Source organism: Streptopelia decaocto (assembly GCF_964273445.1).
Source record: "Streptopelia decaocto genome assembly, chromosome: 1".
Taxonomy (NCBI): Eukaryota; Metazoa; Chordata; class Aves; order Columbiformes; family Columbidae; genus Streptopelia; species Streptopelia decaocto.
Window position 1 is genome coordinate 140,839,691 of NC_138663.1, and position 23,871 is coordinate 140,863,561.

At 39.2% G+C, this 23,871-nt stretch overlaps 2 protein-coding genes across 8 annotated transcripts in view; one reads left to right on the forward strand and one right to left on the reverse strand.

Moving 5' to 3' along the window:
- The window catches only part of CMSS1 (cms1 ribosomal small subunit homolog), a 247,671-nt gene that overhangs the window by 99,016 nt on the left and 124,784 nt on the right, over nt 1–23,871 (reverse strand). Inside the window, exon 1 of one of the 2 annotated variants that reach the window (XM_082060027.1) lies at nt 16,601–16,664. The exons of the other annotated variant lie outside the window; for it this stretch is intronic. Within the exon in view, the coding sequence (XP_081916153.1) occupies nt 16,601–16,649 (49 nt within the window). The 5' untranslated portion in view covers nt 16,650–16,664. Of the gene's footprint in view, nt 1–16,600; nt 16,665–23,871 lie in introns of those variants that run through there. 2 annotated transcript variants of the gene reach the window in all.
- Nucleotides 1–23,871, forward strand: part of FILIP1L (filamin A interacting protein 1 like) — a 213,947-nt gene that overhangs the window by 67,126 nt on the left and 122,950 nt on the right. The window lies entirely within an intron of this gene.

Below are 23,871 nucleotides of genomic sequence, written 5' to 3' on the forward strand. Positions count from 1 at the left end.
AAGAAAGCTGCCTACAGTTTCTATCAAACTAATGAATGCACTGTTTCCTTGACTACCTTAAAAGCTCCTTTGTGCATCTGCACTAGCACTGAAACTTCATTAGCATTTTGGCCTGTTCTAGAGGACACCTTCATTAAGCCACTTCCTACCATGCACTTGATGGTCTTCTGGTTCCTGGAACAGAAATTTAAAACGAACAGTGCAAATTACAGTCTGCAAAGCAGACACACAATGCCATCTGTATTGCAATTCCCTCATTACTTTCACAGTTTATATTATCTTCCATATTACATTCCTTCTTACAGAAGCACTTAGACATCATAGCAGCCTGAGTAATAAAACCCCAAATTATAAATAGTAGCAACTTCTCCTTATCAGGCAATAAGTGTCCAGGATCCCAAATATGGTGAAGCAATTAGTAAACTGGAGAAATACTGAGTTGAAGGAAAAAAATCTTGCAACTCTTATCACAAACTGTTTTTCCAGAGGGTCTCTGTCTCTACCTGTACAACAAATTCACGCTGTTAAGATGTCATGGGAAGAATTCTTCAGCCACGTGCTGCTCAGTCCTTTGATTCTTGGGTATGATGCCTGACCTTCTCAAATCCTCCTGAAGGCATTTACTTCAATGGAAGAAAAATCTTGTGCCTAAACCCATAGGAAACACCGCTCCCACAACAGTAACTCAAGCTTGTTTTACCTCTTGTTTCTCCTTTAAATTCCACTGCATATGTCTGCATCTTTCTATTATCTCATGTACTCCATTGCCCTCCCTCTAAGGGTATTTGCACAGTCCAATATAGCAGTGTAGATCCTTGAATCGGACATCAGTTTGCAGCACATCTACACAAACGCAACACATAAGCATAACTTATAGAACTAGCACATTTAGGTTTCCAGTGCCCAGATAAGGTCACTGAAAACTAGGTGAGGTCTTTCTGCACATATTTGTACTGCATTACAGAATCCGGCTCTCTAAAGAATAGTGGAGTCTCCTTCTCTGAAGACATTCAAAACCCGCCTGGACACCTTCCTATGTAACCTCATCTATGTGTTCCTGCTTCAGCAGGGGGATCGGACTAGATGATCTTTTGAGTCCCTTCCAATTCCTAACATCCTGTGATTCTGTGAAAGAAGAAATAATCTTTCTGCTGTTTGCATAAAGCACCTTGTTTAATATCAGGGCTCAGAAGTGAAGCCCTTAGGTGCTGCACAAGTAAAACCAATAAACAGTAGCAGGAGTCCTCTTATATATTCATAAAAACCACAAATATACTTATTTTGCTGCTGAGATAAATGTTTTCCCTTTTGCTATGATAAACCAACATGCCAGTGTGGTTCTCTACAACAAAACATGGACATAGGAGTCACAACCAACACAACTCCCCCATGTATGGGGGACAGAACCCAGCCCAACATCTAAGAGAACTCCAACCCGAAACAGGGACAAGAAAACTTCACATTTTAATAGCTCATCCCCATTTCTTTACCACAATGCAGCCAGATCCTTAAGCAGCAAGGCCACACCTTAAGTTAAATCTAGACAAAAGTTTTCTCATAGGCAAAGGTTCTTCAAAGGGAGATGGCGTATTAAGTCAGAAACATTTTACGCTGTGAACTGGTGAAATCTCAAAAGCAAAGTGTCGTGGTTTAATCCCAGATGGCAAGTAGGACCATGCAGCCGCTCACTCACAGCCCCCTTCCCCACAGTGGGATGGAGGAGAGAACTGGAAAGGGCAAAAGCTTGTGGGTTGAGATAAGAGCAGTTCAACAGGACAGCAAAGGAAGAGATAACTGAATATATGAAACAAGTGATGCACAATGCAATTGCTCATCACACATGATGCCGATAGCCCATTTGTCCCTGAACAGCAGCATTTGCCCCACCAGCCAACTGCAGTGTATATACTGAGCATGATGTCATATGGTATGGAATACTGCTTTGGTCAGTTTGGGTCAGCTGTCCTGGCTTTGCTTCCTCCCAGCTTTGGTATAACATGGGAAGCCAAAAGGTCCTTGACTACCCAGCAACAACCATCGGTATATTATCAACATTCTTCTCACACTAAATCCAAAACACAGCACTATACCAGCTACTACGAAGAAAATTAACTCTCCCAGCCAAAACCAGGACACAAAGGAAAGCAAAACATTTTCATGCAATACACTTCTTCCTCCAGCTTCCCTGACCATTGCTTCCTCAAGAATGTCCCTCTTTCTACATCTTTCTACTAAAAAGTCTGCTTCGAGAGAATAATAGTGTGTTTTCCAGATGGAATATCTTATTTTGCTGCTTTGTTTGCAAAACAAACAAACAAACAAAACCCAACAAACAAAACACCCCAACAACCACCCCAAAATGACAAAAAAATCATTTCCACTTGGAAGAAGTATTCTTGGCAGGAGAATTAAAATTAAGTACCTCACGCACACAGCAGAAAGATTGTTGGTTGTTTCACTCTGCTGGAATGCTTTACAAAATCACTTACATCCTCATATGGAATAAAATGTCACAGCAGTTCTCCCACACTTCACCTGTATTTTACAAATACCTCAGTTAAGAGGTCATGTAAATTTTGCTCTCAGTTCTTCAGTGTGCTTTGATCTTTCTACAGTATTTTTAAGGCAATTTTCAGATTATAGAGAAAATAGATTGCATTTAAGGCACGTGGATTATCATACTGGAGAATAAAGAGGAAAGGAGAGAAATAAGGTTATGTATAATAGATAACGTTTTCAGAATTTCCTATGTGAATTACACATTTAATCGCATGAAATTTCAATGGGACTAAGAAGCCCAATATGACCTAAATGTTGTCCCCATGATAAGTAGGTAACTGCATGGAATGTCATTCCCAACACATCAGCTGCAGAATTCCGACCAGAGCTGTACATTATTCAAAGAAAATACTGGCCACAACCAATCCTTCTCACAATGCATGTAAAGCACTAGGGGATGCAGCATTAGCTACATCCCTGGGTGTTACAGACATCCCAAACACACGTCATAGTTTGTCTTATCTGTTTACTCGGGGGTTTTCATGACCACAGTTCAATTCCTGCTGAAAGCCACAAAATGGCAATCAAACTTTTTTGGAAGTTGAGGCATGTGGAGACTTTTAAGGCCTTATTCTTTCAATAACTACAATCATCTGAAATTAATAAGTGAAATATTAAGAAGACATTTTCTGTCCAGCTTTCAACATTTGTGGAGAGGTCTGCTTTTTTTCAATCAGCATCTGAGCAGCTGATAAATGAGAACTTCAGGAAGCCTGTAATGTTTCCATGTAAGACATTATCACCCCAGATCTTTAACAGTAGCTGAAGCACACTGTAAACTGACTGCAGTACACTAAAATCGGACACGGGAGTCACTATGCATCATTTGGGTAGGAGAACATAACAATTTTACACCATTTATAGCCAAGTTGCTGCTTGCATTATGCAATTAATACCATTCACACTTTAACAAAGAACAAAAAGAAAGGCAAAAACCCCAAGGCTTTATTGCTTTTCCTAAATGTGACTACCCCTTTGCATTCCTATCAGTATGAATGACTGATGGAAGGTTTACAAATTAATAATTCTCAAAAACCTGCATTAGAGCTACATTTCACAGACTTTTAGTTCAAATGCCATATTAGAAGAGGGGATTAGTGTCACTGTTACAGAGATTACTGCACATTAGTATAAAGACTTACAGAATTCTGAGTCGGTACTATTGAAGCAGAGCACTGTGGTGTATGGGAAGCTCTGTTACTGCACTTAAAATAGCTCATAATATGTTCCGAAATGCAACACATCAGAAAAAAAATCAGACCTAATTCATTATGTTGATGTATTTATAATAATGCATGCAGTGCTTTACAGTTATTTGTTCTTCCATAAACATCGTGGTATTTTGATCTTTAAGCAAAAAGTCTGCTCTGATTTATTTGCAGATTAAGTTGTATTTTTGTGCTAAAAGCTCAGCTACTCTGCCCCACAGACCAAACCATGACATTTGTTCATATATGGTTATTCTTGGATGCACGGAAAGAAAAAAAAAAGAAACTAAGAAGTTACTCAGCTAAAAGCTCTCTCCATCTGCCTGGAGTTTTATTAATAACTCATCACCATGGTATCACAGCATCTTAAGGAAAATAAAACAGACAGATAGTTGCTAGGCTCTCCAACCTCTAAGGATAAAAGAAAATACTTCTTGAGGAAGAGTGGGAAAAACTGGTTTGGTCTTATTTTCTTATCACCCTTGAGGGTGAGGCTAAGCCAAGAGATGGGCCTCATATTGTGTTCTGAAAGTTGCAAGTATTGTGGCCATCACTCAAATCTGTCATCCATGACCCAATTCTCTGCACTAGCACTTACATTAAAAAAAAAAACCAACAGAAATCCTAGCTGTGAAGGGACAAAACTTAAGCAAAAGGGAAGCAGATGAAAGAATGCACTGCTCTCTTCAGCACTCCCATTTAACCCTCAAAAGGACTCTTCTACCACATCACTATTGCCCCATTCATTTTAACCTAAAATAAGCTGTTTGCTGACATGCACTGAACTCTGCCCCACAGAAGGGGCTCCAGGATCAGCACATGGCACAGACTTGCCCTCACTGAGCCTCATAGTGTCATGCTATAAATGTATCTGACATCAATGGTGGGAACCAGGGAACAGTTCAATGACAGGTCCGCTACCCAGAAGAGTCTCAGCTGTTTCTCACAAGTATTTTCAGAACTACTGAGTTTGAGAAGTGCAGCCCTTTACCTGTAGCAATCTCCCCATCAATACTGAGAGAGAGGATGTCCCCATGCCTCTGCCAGGTTTAGGCTCTAGAAGGAACAGACAGACTGCACACATTTGTAAACATTATCTGCCTCAATAAGTGAACTGAGCTGAAAATACGCTGTCACATCTTCGGAATCCTAATACAGACAAGTATCAGGCTTAAATGCAATAAAAGACATATGGCAGGCAGAGTTTGTTTGCAAACCGCATCCCTTTCAGAAATCATGTACTGCAAGGTTGCTCATTTCCGACTGTTGCCACACTATTACACCAGAAAAGAATGGGACAGTAAAGGGAAATCCATAAAAACAACATATAGACTGGAGGGTACAAGAGCATGCTTCCTACTCACAAATAATTACAATATTGACTAAATTCATTCTCAGACCAAAAAGCAATGCAGTCAGAAGTCACAACTTCAGCTGGTATGCTGTTCTGCAGAAGTGTCTCATAAGCAGGAAACCTTGACAGAACCATTAAATCTAGTGCCAGGGAGAGACATCCAGACCAGCAAACTATCCAGTCTACTATCTGTGAGAAGCACAGTGAGTGGTTACACCATTTCCTTCCCTTTCCCCTGTTAAGACAAGAAAGCAAAGAGGGTTAAAAAAAACCCCATGGGATGCGTCAGATTTACCTCCAGGGATGTCTCCTTAAAGTCCCAGCACTCATTGCTTTCTTAACATATAAGGTTAACTCAGCAAAAATATTGCAGCAGCTCAAGGGGGAGAGAAAACAAGGAGCACCAGAGAAATGCCTTCCCCACTGCAGAGCGGGCAGGACATGAAATGGCACAAGAAGCAGGCCTGCCTGGCTCCCCTAGAGATGCTGCCATAGCTCAACAGTCCTCCCTCTCAGAAGGACCTTCACTCCTGCATGCTGCTTGTTCAGTATTTTAGAAGGAAGGACACTGCCCTTTATCACGTCTTTTTCACTCTCATGTTACTGCAGACTAAGGCAGAAGTCTGTCACCTCCATCAAGTATAAAATGTTGTACTTTGGTCTCTCAGGTAGCCTCATGTTGAATTTCTTACAGTTAAAAGAGAAGTTAAGCACAGGAGGAGAATGTTCCACTCATCCTTCAGTTGCTTGGCTAATTAGCACAAGTCAAAAGCAGCCAGAAAATCTTTTGGTTTTGGTAGACAGTTGTAGTTCTGAGAAGGCAGTGATTCCTGCAACATGAAGCTGTGTGCTACTTAGGGTCCTTCTTTTAGGGCAAGAAAGCAGCAGAAGTGAAGGTAAAAATCTGTGCAAACAAAGAAACAATCACCCTGTTTTACCGCTGCCTGTCACGCTGGTGCATTTTGTCTTTCTCTGTACCCAGAACATATACAACTAATTCTATTTTCTAGAACTGCAATTGTTGATTGATGAGTCATCTTTCCTGTAAATTTATTTTCTTAAGTGATTTTGGCATTGTTCCTTGAAATTCCTCTCTGGCTATGTAATGGAAATTTTGACCTCACACTCTGGTTTCTTTAACATCACAGATACTGAGATTAAGAGTTTAGGAAGACCAAACAGTTGAAGAAAGGATGCAATGAAGAAATCTGTAGCTTAAAAAGAAAGTAAGCTGCACTAAATAAATTCACAAGTAAATATTTAGCTGTATGGCCATTAGGTTATGTTCCCAATAATACAGCAACTCATTTATCATAATTAAGAATTCATGGGGGGAAGGGGCTGCTCCTCTCTTTCCCCTCCCAAAGGTGGTCACAGGGCCAAAGTTGTTGGCAAGTGAAACTTGGCATATGCCAAAGTTCAGTTTTTTCCTTTTAATTAGTGACTCCCCATACTGCCTTTTTGTAAACATACTGCAATTAGTAGTCAGAAAACAAGGAGTTGAAAATAAGTAAACCAGAAGAGAGCAGAAAGAAAACTACCAAACCAGTCATGCACGAGAGAGAATTATTGCATAGGGTAGCATAACACTTTTCAGATTGTAATCAGCAAGATGAAGGACTTTCCAGATCCCTATCCTTCCTCCATTTGAGGGCAACACTGAAAGTATATGGTAGGTCAAATTTCTCAGATATACTACGTTGAAAACACATGACGAAGAGCTTGGAATTTTGCACTGCCTTAGTCCCCTGAGAAAAACTAGATGGGTCATTATAGCAAGAATTAAAACGGAACACATTTGTGAACTACTCTGATTTATCTAAAATGTCACTTAATAAATAGAAGAAAAACTCCTCGGTCCACTCAGTCTGCATTCAGCCGGCAGGAAAACCTGACGGCTCTCAGAAACAGAGGGATGCCCCTAGAACCTGCTGGAGCCTCTACCCAGTAATTACCATGAGCCAATGCCAATGATCATGGCAAGCTATATCTAAGAAGTGGCTCATTCATGACTCATGAAGGCTAAGCCTATTTAAAATGAGTTGATGTTCATGCCTATCTTCCAAACGTTAAGTGAGATTGCCAAGGGACGTGACAACATGAGCTTCAAATTATGCATTCTTGGAAAAACTCTAAACAAGATTTCTCAAATGAGAACACCATCAGGGTCTCCAGCAATTCTTCGTGGTCATGCCAGAGGGTATCCCAATCTATCCCACCCATGTTCAGCTTGCACCACCAACCAGTTTTCATTCAGTCAAACCAAAGGATATTAAATATTTGGCAACAAGTTCCACTGCTGCTCTAACCACAATGCAGCCCACGGTAGTCTCTTCACAGACTTCATTAAACACTGACCAACTTAAATGGCCAGTTTAAGCCATGAAGAATGCAGCAAGTTTGAAATGTTGAAGGGAGTCACTGCACCTTCCCCATCAACGCAGTACTCTGAATGGAAACTGTGCAACCAACGGTGAAGTAGCTCTGACCATGTAGCCTGGGACGTGTGACTGTGCTGCTGGCACCCCAAGGCAATCTTGCAGCTGCTCTGAAACTCATTAGCAATGTCTCTTCTTGGTCTGTTGCAATGACCAAATGAGTTAATGTGACTTGTACAGGTGTGACCACTGACTGATAAGGTTCTCAAAAAATACTTAAAAAAATATCATCGATGTGTAACCACATTCCCAGTTCTTAGCATAATTTTAATGAAGTTGAGTTCAAAAAAACCAACAAACAAAAAACCCAACATGTCAATAAATTTGTTTTTTACCTTTCCAGCCTCAGCAATCAAACTAACAGCTGGCAAAACCCATTGTTATGTGCAAAAAATCTTCAAAGTTTCAGGTAGAGAAGGTCTATGAAAAAAACAGCTCAAACTCCATGAGAACAGGTAACGGCCAAGCTGAATCTGTTTCTACATACACTAATGGCTCAGGGATGGATGTAGATTAGTAAAATAATGCCTGTGACATAGGGTAAAATACAGAAGATTTTAATATAAGGTAGAACAGACTCCCTTACACACAGTCATTAATGAACACAGGAAAGAAATGACCACAAGCTTTCTTACTACACTGACTGATGCATTTTTGAGTAAAGCATTTCCAAAATCTTCCAAATTACTCTCTTCAGCTTCATAGGTAGGCTTTCACTGATTCAAACATATGTTATACACTGGGGAAGGAGTGTGTCCATTCTAGTGATGAACATACAAACACCATAAGCCAGGCTGGACAGAACATAGAGAAAAAAACATTTAGCATCTAAGTAACTACTTGAGCTGCTAGGTAAACTTCCACAAATGTATCTAGATGTTACCTCAGCTGCCTCTCAAACCACTATCATGTCTGTTCTCTTCTTTACTGAATACCAGTGTTATTAACTGGAAGCATACATAGTTTACTCCTGGGAAAAACCTTAATATATTATTTATAAGCCTGGCAAGTGCCACATCTCTTACTGGAAACTGAAAAGCTCAATGAACGTAACATGCTAAACTCAGTAACAATCTTGATCTCTCTTGATCAGGGGAAAATTCCACAAATATCACAACACCCTCATTTTTACATACTACTAGTATTTTCCCATCAATTTTGAGGCCACATTTTAAATACTCCATCCACCTTGTAAATAAGGTTGCATGTCTAGGGGAATGCCCTGCTACGAACACAATTAATAAAATATCTGGAGGTCTGTAATTACACAGAAAAGGTGAAAAATAGCTGAACGACAGGATCCTGACACTGAAAATCAGAGGGGTTTGGGCACAGTGAGGAGGAGAGATAGAAACACATTCCTGTTTCTAGTGATACAATGTTACATATAAGGGTACTTGATTTAACTTGGGTAGCAATCCTTGAAAACATGATAGCCAAAAGTATCAGAAACCAACAGCAGAAACAGATCGGAAAGCACCCTAATTTCTCTGAAAGGAATTTATGTTGACTTCATTTTCATCCTCATCAGCCATCCTCTGCAGGAAAGCCACTAACAATAGATGTTCAGAGACTGGTGGGAGAGGAAGGGTATTTCTCTCCCCAAGGGGAGAGGGGAACACACAGCTGGGGATCCTAAGCAGGACCCAGCCAGAAGAGAAGGGGAGTTAGGCCAGAGGAAGGCCTGATGCTGACGAGGAGAAGGGTTTGGGCAACATAGGGAAGAGGAGCACATTTCTACTAAGATACAACTAGTATTATCAAGAATGAAAGATAAATAGAGAAGGGGTGGGGAAGGGGTGAGTTGTCAAATCATATCTTAACTTCAAATGTAAACGGCCTTTAACATGCACAGAGAACTAAGGAGAGACAACAGTCAATGCTCACTGCTCAGTTAAGCACACCCATCACGTACATCCCAAATGCAAGTTTTAACTGTTTTAAGAAATCAGCTTCAAATGTCTATAGTTTGGAAAAACAAAACCAAAAAAACCCCACAACCAAAGAAACAAAACGCCTAAATTTCTTAACCATTGATGCCTGAAAATTGTTCTTTCCTCTCACACAAGCACTAGTGTTTCATTTAACTCATCTTTGTAAAACATTCTCAACACCCTAGAAGAACTCCTTTTTAAGGAGATAAACCCACAAAAAAGTAATGTGAAAAAACCCCATGTAATTACATGATTGAATAATCTGAAATTCTAAAGTTATTTAATATATAGGGAGTACAATTGTCTGTCCCAAAGTATTATTGGAAGTGAAGATATTTTCCAAAAACACAAGGATTGAAATAGCAACAGAAATAAAGGTCCATATAAATTACCAAAATTAAAGAGGGAAAAGGGAAGAAAAACCATTGTCACTTTAGTAGGGAGACTAAAATCCTTCACAAGGCCTTCCTTATATACCTAGTACTGAAATGATCTTTCATTTTTCAGCTACTGAAAAACCCCCTCTGTCGTTGTTGCATGCAGGATCTGATTACATGTAGCAAGTGAAAGTATTGCACTGGTATCCGTGAGGAAAAAATGATCATTATTTTAAAAATGTATAGGGAAGTAATAATTAATTATTTCAAACTCTCTCAAGTTATTCTCCAGACTTTTTACTTTCAGCCCAAATAATTTTTCTAGTTTTTTCCCTAGGTATTTTGCACTACACTGTTCTATGAAATGCAGAGAAAAACACAATCAAAATGTACAGATCCAAGTTACCACTATGCTATAGCTGATACACTGGGTGACCCTGAGCAAATCACTTAGCTACATTCCCACCAAAAATGGAGAAGAATCCAGACTCTGAAAAATGACTGTCAGACCAAAAAATGTTTACAGAGCAGCTTGCAATCATCAAACAGAGGGCTCTGCAAATGGAAAGTATTACAGCATATGCTATGTTCTAGCCATGAGTCTAAAAAAAAAGAACAGAACAGAAAAAAAGAACCTTTGCAATCATGACTAGGCACATATGTTCCAAGAAGAAGTGAAACTCCTGTTTCTTCGGTACAAACCTTTGATTTTTTATTACTTATACTTAATAAAGGTTAGGTCTAGAAACAGAAAAATTAACCAGAAGTTCATACATACAGGATTATATAGAAGCTGATGAAATACTTCACAAACCGCAGGCATGATAAAGTTCTTGGAAAGAGGGAGTAGTTATTGCTAGATTTAATTCCTATAGCTAAAAGTAAAAATTCCAGGTACCAAAGCCCTTCTTCAGGTTTCAGTAACTTCAGTGGAGTAAGGGATAAAAGGAAAAGCAGCACTTTTTGTAAAAGGGAAAGATGCAGAAGGGAAAAAACCAACCTGTGTCAGGTCAGGATGCAACGAAGCACACACAAACCCTGACAGATGGAATGAGAAGCCCTTGCCTTTGATTTGCACACAAGAAATCAAGATATGTCAGTATTTATTTGCAGGAAGAGGGGGTGTCTCCATCTGAATAGAACCCAGCAAATATTTTTTTTTCTCCTCCTGCTTAGGCTGGTTTGTAAGATTTAAATGAAGGCACAAAGAAAGCAAAGTCCACTCTGTTTCCCAGCAAAAAGCTTGTTCCATCCAAATGGCTGCTCCTCGTGGAGATAGCAGTGGCAGAGTTTGCATTAGCTTCTTCTGCAACATGTCGGTTCCAAGTGCAAAGACTCAGCAGTAGGAACAAGAACTTCAATGCAGATAGAGGCTCAAGCATATGACAATTTATTGATAAAAGCAAATCCTGCTTTATAGTATACAATGGCCAGTGTTACTACCAGCAAATAATTATGGCTATGAACAATGCCAGCTAAGACAAGCATATGGTAGAAAAAGTGACAATATGAGTAGACACTGTGCAGGAATTAAGAGAGGCAAACATACAAGCCATAATTTTGTCTTTAACATAAAGTAGGAGTACTGGGGTTTTCAAGAGTTTAGTAAAGGAACCGCTTGAGACTATTTATATTTTTAGAGGGTCGCTTTTAATTTTGATTCTTATCCTTTAAAGCAAGCAAACAAACAAAAAAACCCCCCACGAAAATAGGAGTATGGAGTGTACAAGAGGGGTATAGACACTTTGTTGCCCTTGTTTATGCTCTTCCTCTCACCTGCCTCCACAGGCAGGAATCACACAAAACAAAGATAGAAATACATACACCGATTAAAACAAACTCAACACACATTATTTCCAAATGCATAGCATTAACAAAGCAAAAGTCTGCTACATTTCCTATAATTATCTGTTTCTTAAAAAAAAAATTAAATAATAATAATAAAAAAATCAGCTGTACCCTTCATTCAATGTGTAAATCTAAATAGACGGATAGACGGAGAATGGAAATAAGCATTTTCTCTCCACCTGTGAAATTCATAATTAGTCTAAACAATTAAAAGCATCAGAGGGCCTAACATCCATCGAATTCTCCAAGCATCCATCCATACTGTAAGTCTGGCAGTGCTTTCAAACAAAATCTGGATTAAATAACATGATTCAGATGTGAAAAGGCTGACAATAAACAGCATTTTAGTACTGCTCAGTCATAAAGCAGAAAGCTTTAGTACTGCATGTCCACATTAGGAAAAATGAAACTGTTTCTTCCGAGAACAACATGCTGGGTGTTTGACCCCTGTGCCTCACAATAACAACCAGGGGAAATTTGTTTTTTCTGATTTCCCTTGCTCCATCAACATTTAAAAGAAGCCATGCATAATGAAGTATAACTACTAAAAAATGCAACGTTTCTTTTAAAATCTTATAAAAATATATTTTTTAAAGTAATTACCCACTTTTGTCATTTCACAATGTTGTTCTTAAAGAACAGTGCTAATAGAAGAACTTCTAACAAAGCCATAAAAGGCTTTTCTTGAATATCACGAAGCAGATCGGATGGCCTCTGATCAATGCAAAAGCCATTCGTTGCAAGCATGTCACGATGCTAACACAGATGACAGGCCTGCCCACAGCAAGGAGGCAGCTGCAGAGCTCTGAGAAGAAAACATGAAGCACAGTCACTTCTTTCACATTTTATAAGGGCCTTCCTTATCTCCCTTCAAATCCCTACAGGAAAGGGTCTTTTGGTAGTTTCCATAACCACTAATTCTTCTGTAAAATGGATAGAAGAGCAACCACAGTAGTTGGACTTGCCACATTTCTGGAGTTCTCTAGACTATGGTGGACAGATGAACTTATCCTGCTGTAAAAGAAACTTTTCAAACGCGAGTGTATATTGCAACACGCCACTAGCAGATAGTGATTATAAAATGTGTATGAAGGAGGCTTGGGTGTGCTTAGTCATAGTGTTCACAAGAAAGGACAAGATTACTATGGATATGTTGCTACAAAGACGCATAAGTTCCAAAATTCAAAGCTGAAAATAGATTTCAGCATAGAATACGAGCAGAATTGCTGAAAACAGCAAGATGAAGGGGAAAAAAAGTGCATGACTGTACGCTTGCCTCATTCCTGTGATCTTTCTGTGGCTAATGGCTATGGCTGGAGATGAGATACGGAGCTAGATGGACACTGGTCCGACACAATACATCTGCTCCTCAGTGCTCAGGAGAATCCAGATAGAAAGAAGTGACAGCCTTTCTTAAACAGTCTAATCATGTTACTGATGGTGTGATCTTTTTATTACTTAATTATTTAATAGAAGTTCTTTTCTTGTTAATGGATGTGGTTTATGCAAATCTTATCCACTACAGATACAGATTTAAAAATTACTCTAAACTACAGTGCTGTAATTGGACAGTGTTGACATGAAACTCAAGTAGTTTAGGAATTTCCAGAGGCACAATGCCTGGAGCCAATGTTTAATTTCATCTCTGAAGCAGATTCCCACTGTACCTTTAGGCTACTCATCTCTATTTCCTCCTCTCTAAACTTGCCTTCCAGGATGGTGCTAGAGGTTTAATTAATGAATGTGAATCATCATAGCATTGCCTCCTGAATTCCAGATAGAACCAATAATGAGCCAAAGTTTTACTCAGGCAAAATTGTAGCTGACTTTGACAAAAAGCACACCTTCCACTATGGCAGTCAGGAGTGGTCTTGCAAAACACGAAAACCAAAGCTGTGCTATTTTTAATCTCTGCAACACACGCAGCAGTCTGCCTTTAAGTGTGCAGCCACTTATGCTGTTAAGCTTTGATACAGCCTGCGCTCTGACCTGTGGCATTGCGGCTTCTCTGCTAACCACACTCAATTTAGCAAACTAGGATAAAGAAGAGTCAGGTGAGAACCTATGTGTGTGCCTGCTTACTCAGCCCCCCAATGCAGGCACCATCACTGGCTGTGAGCATGCATACTCTGCCAGGAGTTACCTCTCCTCAGAGGATACGTCTCCCCTTTCCACCCACTGCCACAGGGCAGGTCAACACTCTTCAAGCTATCTGTGCTGCTTGCCTGATCACTCCCTAATGGTTTCCACCCAAGACAGGTTAGCACAGGTGAGATCTTTCAGCTTTTTTGGTTGAGCCTGCTCCTTCTGACCAAAAGAGGCCAGACAACAATAGCAGCTGAGAAAGTGGGAACAAAGAGGTAGAAGAATACGGTAAGAAAAGTTCTTGTTTGTGATCATCACACTATTAATCAATGCCAAGGCACTTGTTCGAGTTCCTGGCTGCCAGATGTGTTCCTCCCTGTGCCTTCATGTCATGCACATGACTTTACATTCATAAGACTCCCTAAGCACCAGGTTTGATCACCTCCATCTCTGTTCAAGTACTTTTGTACACTGCTATCCCATTTTTTTGACATCAGTATCAAGAAAATAATTTCAGGCACATGTTATTGAAAACACTGTTTTTTGTGTGTGGTGGTTATTTGTTTGTTTGTTTGTTTGTTTTGTTAGTTTTGGTTTGTTTTACTTTTTATGTGACATTAAACGGCTTTACATTGTAGAGCAAAAGGAAGAGGAAACTACTGGAAGTACTGTAACTGGAAAGAACCATTACTTTTCATCTGGTGATCTCCTGACAATTCCAGAGGTTTCACAGGAGGCACATTCCTGTCCCACCTCCCTATGTAGTTTCTCATGACAGTCATCATAACCCTCTTATCTTGTCTGGCCATCAGGATCACTTCATCATACACTGCCAGCTAAAGAGCCTCACTGCGTAATTTCAAACCATAACTTCAGAGCTGTGGGACAGCTTGTAGGTGAACGTCCAGTTTTAATGACAAGATGTAAAGTGATGGAGAAACTGTCTCAGAGGCAAACTGTTCCTCTAACTTCCAAGACCAGTTTCAGTGAGTAAATGTCAGGAAAAGAGCTGCCAAAAAAAAAATTAGTTAAACCTACATCAGTCATTTATTACACAGAAAATAATTAAACTGCTGTCAGTCATAGGTTCCTCAAGGTCTGACCATTTCTGTTTCAGTACCAAGAACACGGCCAGATATATCAAAGAAAATGAGGACAAAACCAATGCATGTGCATGCATGTGCTCAGACATGCAGTGTATGATAGTCCCTCCACTCAGATCTCATGGCAAGATCCATTTCAAAAACCTGCTAAATACCATCCTGGAAAAGAGATTCAGCTTTTGCAATTGATATATAAAAAAGACATATATGTATTCTTAACGCAAGATAAAACACGAGCATCTGATCACAGAATTATCTGAAATCTACCACTCATTTTCATTTCATTAAAACAAGACAGGTGGTCTGCTTATCACTAAAAGCTGGCTGTTCTCAGAGATTTCAACCACTGTGAAAAGCTTCTCAGAGGGTTACAATCAATGATAGATAGAAAATCACTGAACATTAAACTTTATTAAATTTCTATCGATATTATGTTACAATCAAGACTTTATAGGCCCCCTGTTACTGAATGCAAACCAGGGACCTGAATACTCAAAGGATTAAGGCTTTCATCTTATTCTAAATGCTGAATTTTGTTTTCAGTTGGCAACTTTGCCAAGTCAAAACAAGCAAATTAATATGTTTTTTTCTTAAAAACTGACATCAAATATTTCCATTATACATACCATTTGTTAGCAAACTCGCATATACTTTCCATTCACTTATATTCACTGGCACTGAGGCACAGAGAAGAGTATGAACTCCTTTCCCCCTCCTCCCCAAGCAGCATTCTCTCCCACCTTCATTAGCTAAACTGAAACTAGTTATAGGACAACTAAAAGCACTTACACATCTAAAAACAATGTTAGTCAACAACTGATCACAAAAAAAATGTGATACTAATTTGAGAATACCCTTATTAAAAACTGTAAGAAATCCCATAACTTTTTATGAGTCTTTTAAGCTGTAATCTAGTCTATATACACAATTAATAGCATAACAACGGAGTCAGCTGCTATGTAATCAAGGCTCTTCATGAGAAGTAAAGCTTTGCACTGAGTCAGTGTGCATTGTCCTCAGCCTACACGAGTCTGAAACACTGCAGTCATTACCAAGGGCAGCTCACCGAGTCCTCCCTCTAAAATGCACAGGAAGGCATTTTCACCTTCCCCTCCCACTCAGAAATTCTCCTTATTGCTCTGTTAGAAAATGGAGTCTGCCCTTCTTTACCACAGCTACTGCCTCCCAAAGATAACTCCCACCTTTTAACATCTATGGGTAATTAAGTGCCTCCAGTGTAAATGTGACACCTCCATGCCTTTAATTCTTCCCTTCCCAGTTTGCTGTCAGGCTCAAAGCAGCCTTGACACCTCCACAGAAAGACTCTCCTCCTGCCCTGAAAGGCCTGGTCTCTTCTTAACATTCCAGAAGAGGGTGGCAGGAGACACTATACTCCGACCTCACTTTCAGTCCTCCCTTCCTCCACACCTTGCTGTGGATCGTCCCCTTGCCTGCAGTCCCAGATCAGGGATGCTGGCAGGAAGGGATGCTGCTCGCTTCTGCAGAAGTGAGGCCTCCTCTGTACGGAAATGCAGAAACCCTCTCGTGAAAAGCTTTCTCTTTGCATTTTGAACAGATCTGGGTTTAACTAAAGGCAAATTTTCCTATTCAAATGGGAAATGAGCAGAAAATGCAACACATATGAGTAAAAAAACTCATGTACGTGAGAGTTGTTCCTAGTAAATAATTATTACCTGCAGTAACAGGCAGTGCAGATCCTCTCTCTCTCCCTTTACACCCCATTCTTCTTTGTCTTGTTCTTTTCCCCTTTTCCTTTTCCTTTTTTTTTTTTCAATTCAATTACACCATCAAAAGAAAACTAAGACCTTTTAGAGACATAAATGAAGCATTCCTGCTCTGGAACGGCATCAGCATCTGGACACCTGGACGGCATCAGCATCTGGACCAGAACATAGCTGAAAACCTACTTTACCTATTTCTCCTTTCCCCTGAGCAGAAGCATGAATATTCTTGCCTTTCTTCTTATTTACCAACAATACTTAAAGCCAAGAGTGCTCAGAAGTCCATTTCAATGGGTTTTGTTCTGGTTACGTTACAGCAAACTGCTTTAATCTGGGGGAGGAGGGGAGCGGAGAACATGTTACGTTCACAAAGCCAAAAGCCAAGAAGCACAAAACTGAAACATTCCAAAGTTAAAAATAATCGTCTTTAAACTGCAAGAGCAGAGCTGTAATTTTGAGCAGTACAGCATGACATCATAGTTTATATGGGGCCAGCTCAATAAATCAAACTGTGCCTAATTAGAGATCCTACTGCAAATCTATATTATTTGGACAAATAATTAAAACAGGAGAGTCCGTAACACAAGCCAGATATGTTTACTAAAATATGTTCTTTTCAAACTTTTAGGTTCACTACTGCTTACAAAGCTTTCACGTTTAGTAAATTATACACCCCTAAGCTTTTATTTTAGGCTGACTTCACTTTCAAGGAATTCTTCAATTAACTTTACGTTGCTTTAAGCTCTTCATCCAACAAGAAAACAATCTGTGGTTTCTTACTTCTTCCAGTGCCAATGGCTCCCCACCACATTTGACTTGCAGGCTCACTGTCTTTCTAGGGCCAAGGTCTATTTGTCTAAAACCAGCCTAGTCGTCATAGCATTTTAACAAGTCTTCTCTACAAGGAGAACAAAACTTTGTGGTGGGTAAACTCCCGAGAATCATGAAGGTTGTTCTCACAAATTCAACAGATGGGTGCCAAATTTAAGGACCACTCAGCAATAAATGCAGAGCTGAAAGCCCTGACTACCTGAGCTGCCTTTCTTTCCTACTTAGCTCAGTTTTTAATTTTCCAGTTTCTACTTTTCTCAGTTGTTTTTTCTAAAAGGTGTACTTTTTCTCAAATCTAGAATCTATGACATGCTTAAACATTTAAAGCCTGAAAAAAACACAGTGCTATCTAACCTTGCTCTCTGTAGATGGTCAGGACACCCCTGGAACTGTTGGAAAGGCTGTGGAGTCTTTACCTACACAGTGACTGATGGTAAATGTTAAATCAAGAGCCAAAGTGTTTAATAAAAAGCAGGAGCTAAACAAAAGAGAAAGGATTAATTGCTACACTGCACATTTTCCTTCTTAGAGCTTGAGAGATTTGTATGTAATTTTTTAATCTCAGATAAAAAATGAGGGGAGAGTCGGCAGCTCTTCTGCTTTTTTCCTTCAGACATCTGACTATCTAAATGGACCAACATAGAGAGGATCAGAAGGCCTGTTAGGACAATGACTAGGAGCAAAATGTTTCACACTGTCAACAAAAAAGGACTACACAAAGATGAGAGCTATGTCTACAAGTTCAGGATTATGTTGTCCAAATAATTTTTTTCTACAGAATGTTAACCAAGCACAGACATGAAGAAAGTATCATTCACTTCTTAATACACAGATTTTAGATAAAATAATCTGAAGGGTTTTAAAGGAATCAAAGCACATTAAATATTATATGCACTGCATAAAAGTGTTTATAAAAGACATATAAATATATAAATAAATACATAAAGGGTGAGTGTCAGGAGTGTGAGGATGGAGCCAGGCTCTTCTTGGTGACAACCAATGCTAAGACAAGGGTAATGGGAGCAAACTGGAACACAAGAGGTTCCACTTAAATTTGAGAAGAAACTTCTTCTCAGTGAGGGTGCCAGAGCACTGGAGCAGGCTGCCCAGGGGAGTTGTGGAGTCTCCTTCTCTGGAGACATTCAAAACCTGTCTGGACACATTCCTGTGTAACCTCATCTAGGTGTTCCTGCTCCGGCAGGGGGATTGGACTAGATGATCTTTTGAGGTCACTTCCAATCCCTAACATTCTGTGATTCTGTGACATGGCAAATGCACCTCTCTGAACCACAGGCACCATGACCAGCATACCCTTAAACAGGAATGTACCTTTCAGATCTCCATTTGAATTCCTCATTACAATAAAAATGCATCAAACTTGTAAATTAGGAGGGTTTGTTTGTTTGGAGGTTTTTTAAATGTCTTTGTGGACAGAAATATTATGATCGACCTCTGCTAAGTGCAAGCATTTGGAGCCATAGCCATTCCAATTGCCTTATATTCTCAGTGTGCAGCAATGGATTTATTGGGAAAATAAAACAAACCCGTAACTATTTGGACATAGTTCTGAAAGCAACAGTGAAAATTAAGAAAGCAGCTTTCCCAAAGAAGTATCTATTTTTGCTATTTGTGCTTTTAAAGCACAATGCTTATGGAATGAAATACTTCCGTTCTCTTGTGTAACCTTGTACAGATTGTTTGCTATTGATCTTTTAAGTCATATTTTGGCAATAAACTGGTATTCTTCTAGAAAATAAAAGTACTACAGACCAAGTGAAGTAATCTACATCTAGGAAAACTCAGGAAAGGATACAAAAATCAAAGACAGGTAAAAAAAAAAACAAAACAAAACAGAATATTTGTAGTTAAATTTATATTTCAAAATATTATTTATAATCTGGACTCCATACTATTTTTTTCCCCATACTATGAGCCTTGAGATAATTAAAACCTTCAGAAGAGATTGAATGTTTGCTGGTAGGAACATGGCTCTTTAAAGTCACACGACAGAATTCAGACGAAAGAAAGAAGTGCTTCTATCTGTACTCAAGATGTTGGGCTACAAACTACTTTCTTAACTGAATGACATAAAGTGACTCTATAAAACCAGGGCAAAAACCAATCTCAAGCCATTGACACCTACATTTTTTTTTCATAGTGGATTCTTCTTTCCTCCTTGCCTCCAAGCTACTGCCTATTCAGAAAAAAGGAAAATTGCACTACAGCAAGGCCATCCATATGGCCGAGACTTGTGCTGTGTGTGCAGCGTTGATGCAACATTCCCTCTCTACTTCTGTTGTAGCTCAAATTAGGTGCCACAGTGTCCGTGTTTCTGGGGTACATAACACTGCGTGGTAGTTTGGACAGAAGCAGGAGGAACCTATGGAGGAAGGTCGCTGACAGAGGGAAACTAATGCAATGCTCTCGACTGGTAATTAAAGGTTTGCTCAGCCTCAAACTCTCTAATGTGGTTAAGTCTTTAACCAACTAAAGAGATATCCAGGAAAGGACAACAGTGAGTGAGAGAAGGAACAAAGGGGCAAGAGTGTGAGAGCGTGCGCCAGAGATGGAACACATGTGCTTCCTCCTTTCCTCCTCTCAGGTTTCTCCCATCAATGGAAAATCATTACCTAAGGGCTCCAATCTCTTCAAAGGCTGGTTACTCTCAAAATAAGAACATGGTCAAGGCCAATATGTAGAGAACAACTGGAGGAGTCCTACAGTTAAATCCTAGGTTAAGGTTTTCTTACCTCTCTGACACAGGGACTCACTTGTACCTTTTCTTACTCCTTCTCATGCCACCAGTGTCACTGCCTGTCTACCCTCCCCTCCTCGTCACACTGCTTCCCACCCCTTCCTCATTGCCACCTGGGAACCAGTTGTGTGGGGAACGGTCAAGATGAGGACGAACAGCATGCATCCATTTCTGGGCAGCTACAAGCTTTCCCTCTTGGAATAAAGCATCTCAAACTCCAGAGCTCATTTGAGAACATCACCAATTGCCTTTCAGACAGAATGGCAAGGAAGAAAACATGCTTAAGACTTCATAAAATTAAAATTCAGACAACTTGCACTGACTTTTTCAGAGGCTGAAACCCACGTAAAATCTGTTAGAATACTAAGTGAGAGATTTTTGCCTGACATTACACAAAGGATTGGACTAGATGTCTGCAAAGGGTCCCTCTGACTAAGTTGTGATAATACAGATGCCAGAGAATTTTAAAGATCAGGATTATTTCCCAGAATTAATTATGCTATTTCTTGTTTTAGTTTTGGTCTTCTAAGAACAGACAAAACCCAAAGGAATATTAGGCAGACACACACACAGCAGCCCAGAGCCTGCCCTTAGATACTGTCCAAATGACATTGCTTGACCAAGGAGATAGCAACACCTCTGTTTCCATTAATTCTCTATTAAGAATCACAAGATGCAAATTTCCAGCATTACCTCATGCCTGAGCCTCTCACTGATTAATTAAAACTGTATATGTATAGGAAAAAGAATAAAAAAGGAGATACTATGAACTAAGAGTGTCCCTGATAAAAGAAATAGACTGCTGTTCTCAACTCCTTTCCATAGGTTGATTGTGAATTGTAACCAGACAAGATCTCCTTTTTCAAGCTTCCAGCAACTGGCAAACACGTCTAATGCACAGGAAGTCATATTTATAGTTGCATCACTCTCCACAATATACCAATTCTCTGGTAATCAGAAGACGTCTCTAAGCCTGCTAAATGAAAGATCTTTTTCCTCGGGATTTAAGCCTTTTAACAGGAAGTTTCCAAATCTACAGTTGGTAATGGCTGTGGAAGGGAAAGCACAGCACAGTACAGCCCCACAGCATTATTCGGCAGTAAAGACTTATCAGACTTTGGGGTTTTTTTTCAAAAAATCCAAACAGCTCCACAATTCTGCTATTGCAACCTGTGTTAATTATACTGTTGATTCATCATTTAATTTACAGTATGTGTTTAACTTATCTACTTTTTGCTATCTAGGTTTAAATTCTTCTTGGGTATAGATAGACGAACTTACTACTACATAAGCTTCGGTACATACTTGGGCAGAGACTTTGAGCATGCAGATATTCCACAGGAAATCTGAATCTGCACGCTCAGCTTCATTAAAGGAAAACCTATTCCAAACTAAAGGTGACAGTTAATAATTTCCTTGTGCATTTGTACTGTCACCCTGCATATAGAAAAGTATTAAGAAAAAAGCCAAACACCTCTTTGAAATTTTCAAATTATCTTCCAGCAACCGTATCAGAGTACTTAAAAGGGCACAACATTAGTCTTGGTCAAGGATTCTACCTCCTCCCTTAAATACAGACAACAAAAATACCACTTTTTAAGGAAGATGGAAAAAGAGATTAATACTTTACCAAAGGAGAAATTCTTCAAAAGCAAAACTTGACTGCAAAAGTCATTCTTACCTAAAATGGAAAGAAAAGAGAGGGGAAAGTAAATAAGATTAAGAATTATCCCTTGGAGCACTGCACCTTCAAAACACAAAAAATTCCCAAACAATATTTTACAGACATCATGACAGCGTGGAACAAATCTAAAGAAAACAAGCTACACCAGAACAGGAAATTGCAATTTCTTTGAAACAATAATTAACCTTAAAAAGGAAACCACTACTAATATAAACAAACAAGTAATAAAGGAAACCCTTTTACCACAGGGAAACCTGTTTTATAGCAGCGGAACAAGGAATATAAAAAGCTTGCCAGAAGTGATGGGTCTCGAAAGAAAATCGGAGCAATTCGGCAGCAAGGATCATGCACACGCAGCCTTCAAATAGGTCATCTTCGAGGTGGAGACTGGACCACCAGAAATCTAGTAACTTTTAAATAGAGGACTCGAGTTTAAACTGAATGTAATCTCATGTGCTGGCACTTCATATAATCAGGAGTAGTTTGAAGGATAAGTAGCAGGCTAAATTGCTTTTATAATCATAGCTTTTGATGCCCCATCCTTGTAATTTATAAATAATTTCAGTTATAGTAAGCATTTTGGTGATTACTTCACTATCTTAAATGGGAATCAGAAATGGGAAAATATGAATAATCAGAAACTTGAACTTTTTTCATCAGAAGATTACAATTTCAAAATTTTTCATGAGAAACATGCATACAATATTGAAAACAGGTCTGATTTTTAGAATTTAAAATCATTTCTTTTTACATAAAAACTCATTCTCAAATCTGAAGCATTGATTTTTGCTTCCTATTCCTGCTTGCAATTCTTACATAGTTGCAAGTGAGTAGTTGTATTTACTGATATTCCAGTGGGAAAAAAAAGTTCATAGGGGTATAAGAAAGCTGTAACTAAAATAAATACTGAAAACAGAAAATTTTTGTTTCAGATGTTAAGTCAACTATGTGCAAGCAACAGTGTTTCAGACTGTCCTTATTTGTTCTTGTTTATTACGCTGGTGCCCTTTGTGGTTTCTAGTATTTTGGCAACTGGAACATACACAGTAAAGCTAGCAACTCAACAAAAGTTTAGCAAAGGCAACCATAATTTGATTTTTAAACCCAACACAGAATAGAGCAAGCAGCTCTACAAACAGTGGAACCAACGCGGTTTGGCTTCCTATGCATTTGTGTCCTATGGGGATTTGAAAAAGCTTCAAGAAGTACACGAGCTCACACTAAGACCTCTCTCTTCCACCTGGGAAGCCATTGTCATGAAATTTATTGACAGTTATTATAATCAAAATCTCTAGTTGCTCAACTGTTCCATCCCCCTCACCTGAAATGACTGTCAGACAGACAGACAGACAGACAGACAGATAAAAGTCCTTCTTCCCTAGAAAAACAAGCCAATGGTACCAGATCCACTGCAAAGTGGCATTTAACTAAGAATAAAGACTTTCCTGCTCTCCAAACCACTTCCTAACACTATAGCAATGTTAAGTTTTGTGACTTCTTGTTATCTTTTACAAACCTTTAAGGAGGTTCACAATAAGAGAAAAACCTTTATATGATGCTAAAACAGATCCACACTCAGCAAATTCCAATACTTACCTAAAAAGAGATTTTGGTAAAGTCAGAAATGGAAAATATTTGTTATGCAGATCTGAAACACAGATATACCACCTGTGCCTCATCGCCCTCACAAAGTGAGTTTTTTTCCTATCTCTCCTAAAGGGATTTGGGAAATGGAAATTTCCAAAGCTAGATAAATGGCAGAAAATAACATGTACAAATTAAGAATGTCACAGAGTTGCACTCAGGAAGCTTAAGAGATTATCTCTGGAAACATCTTCTCAAATGGAAAAATGGTGGCAGCAGCAATCATGGGAGATGAGGGAAAGTCAGGTCTACCTAAAAACAAGACAAAGCCCCCAATTCCCAGAAGGAAACTTGGAGCAAGGAAGATTG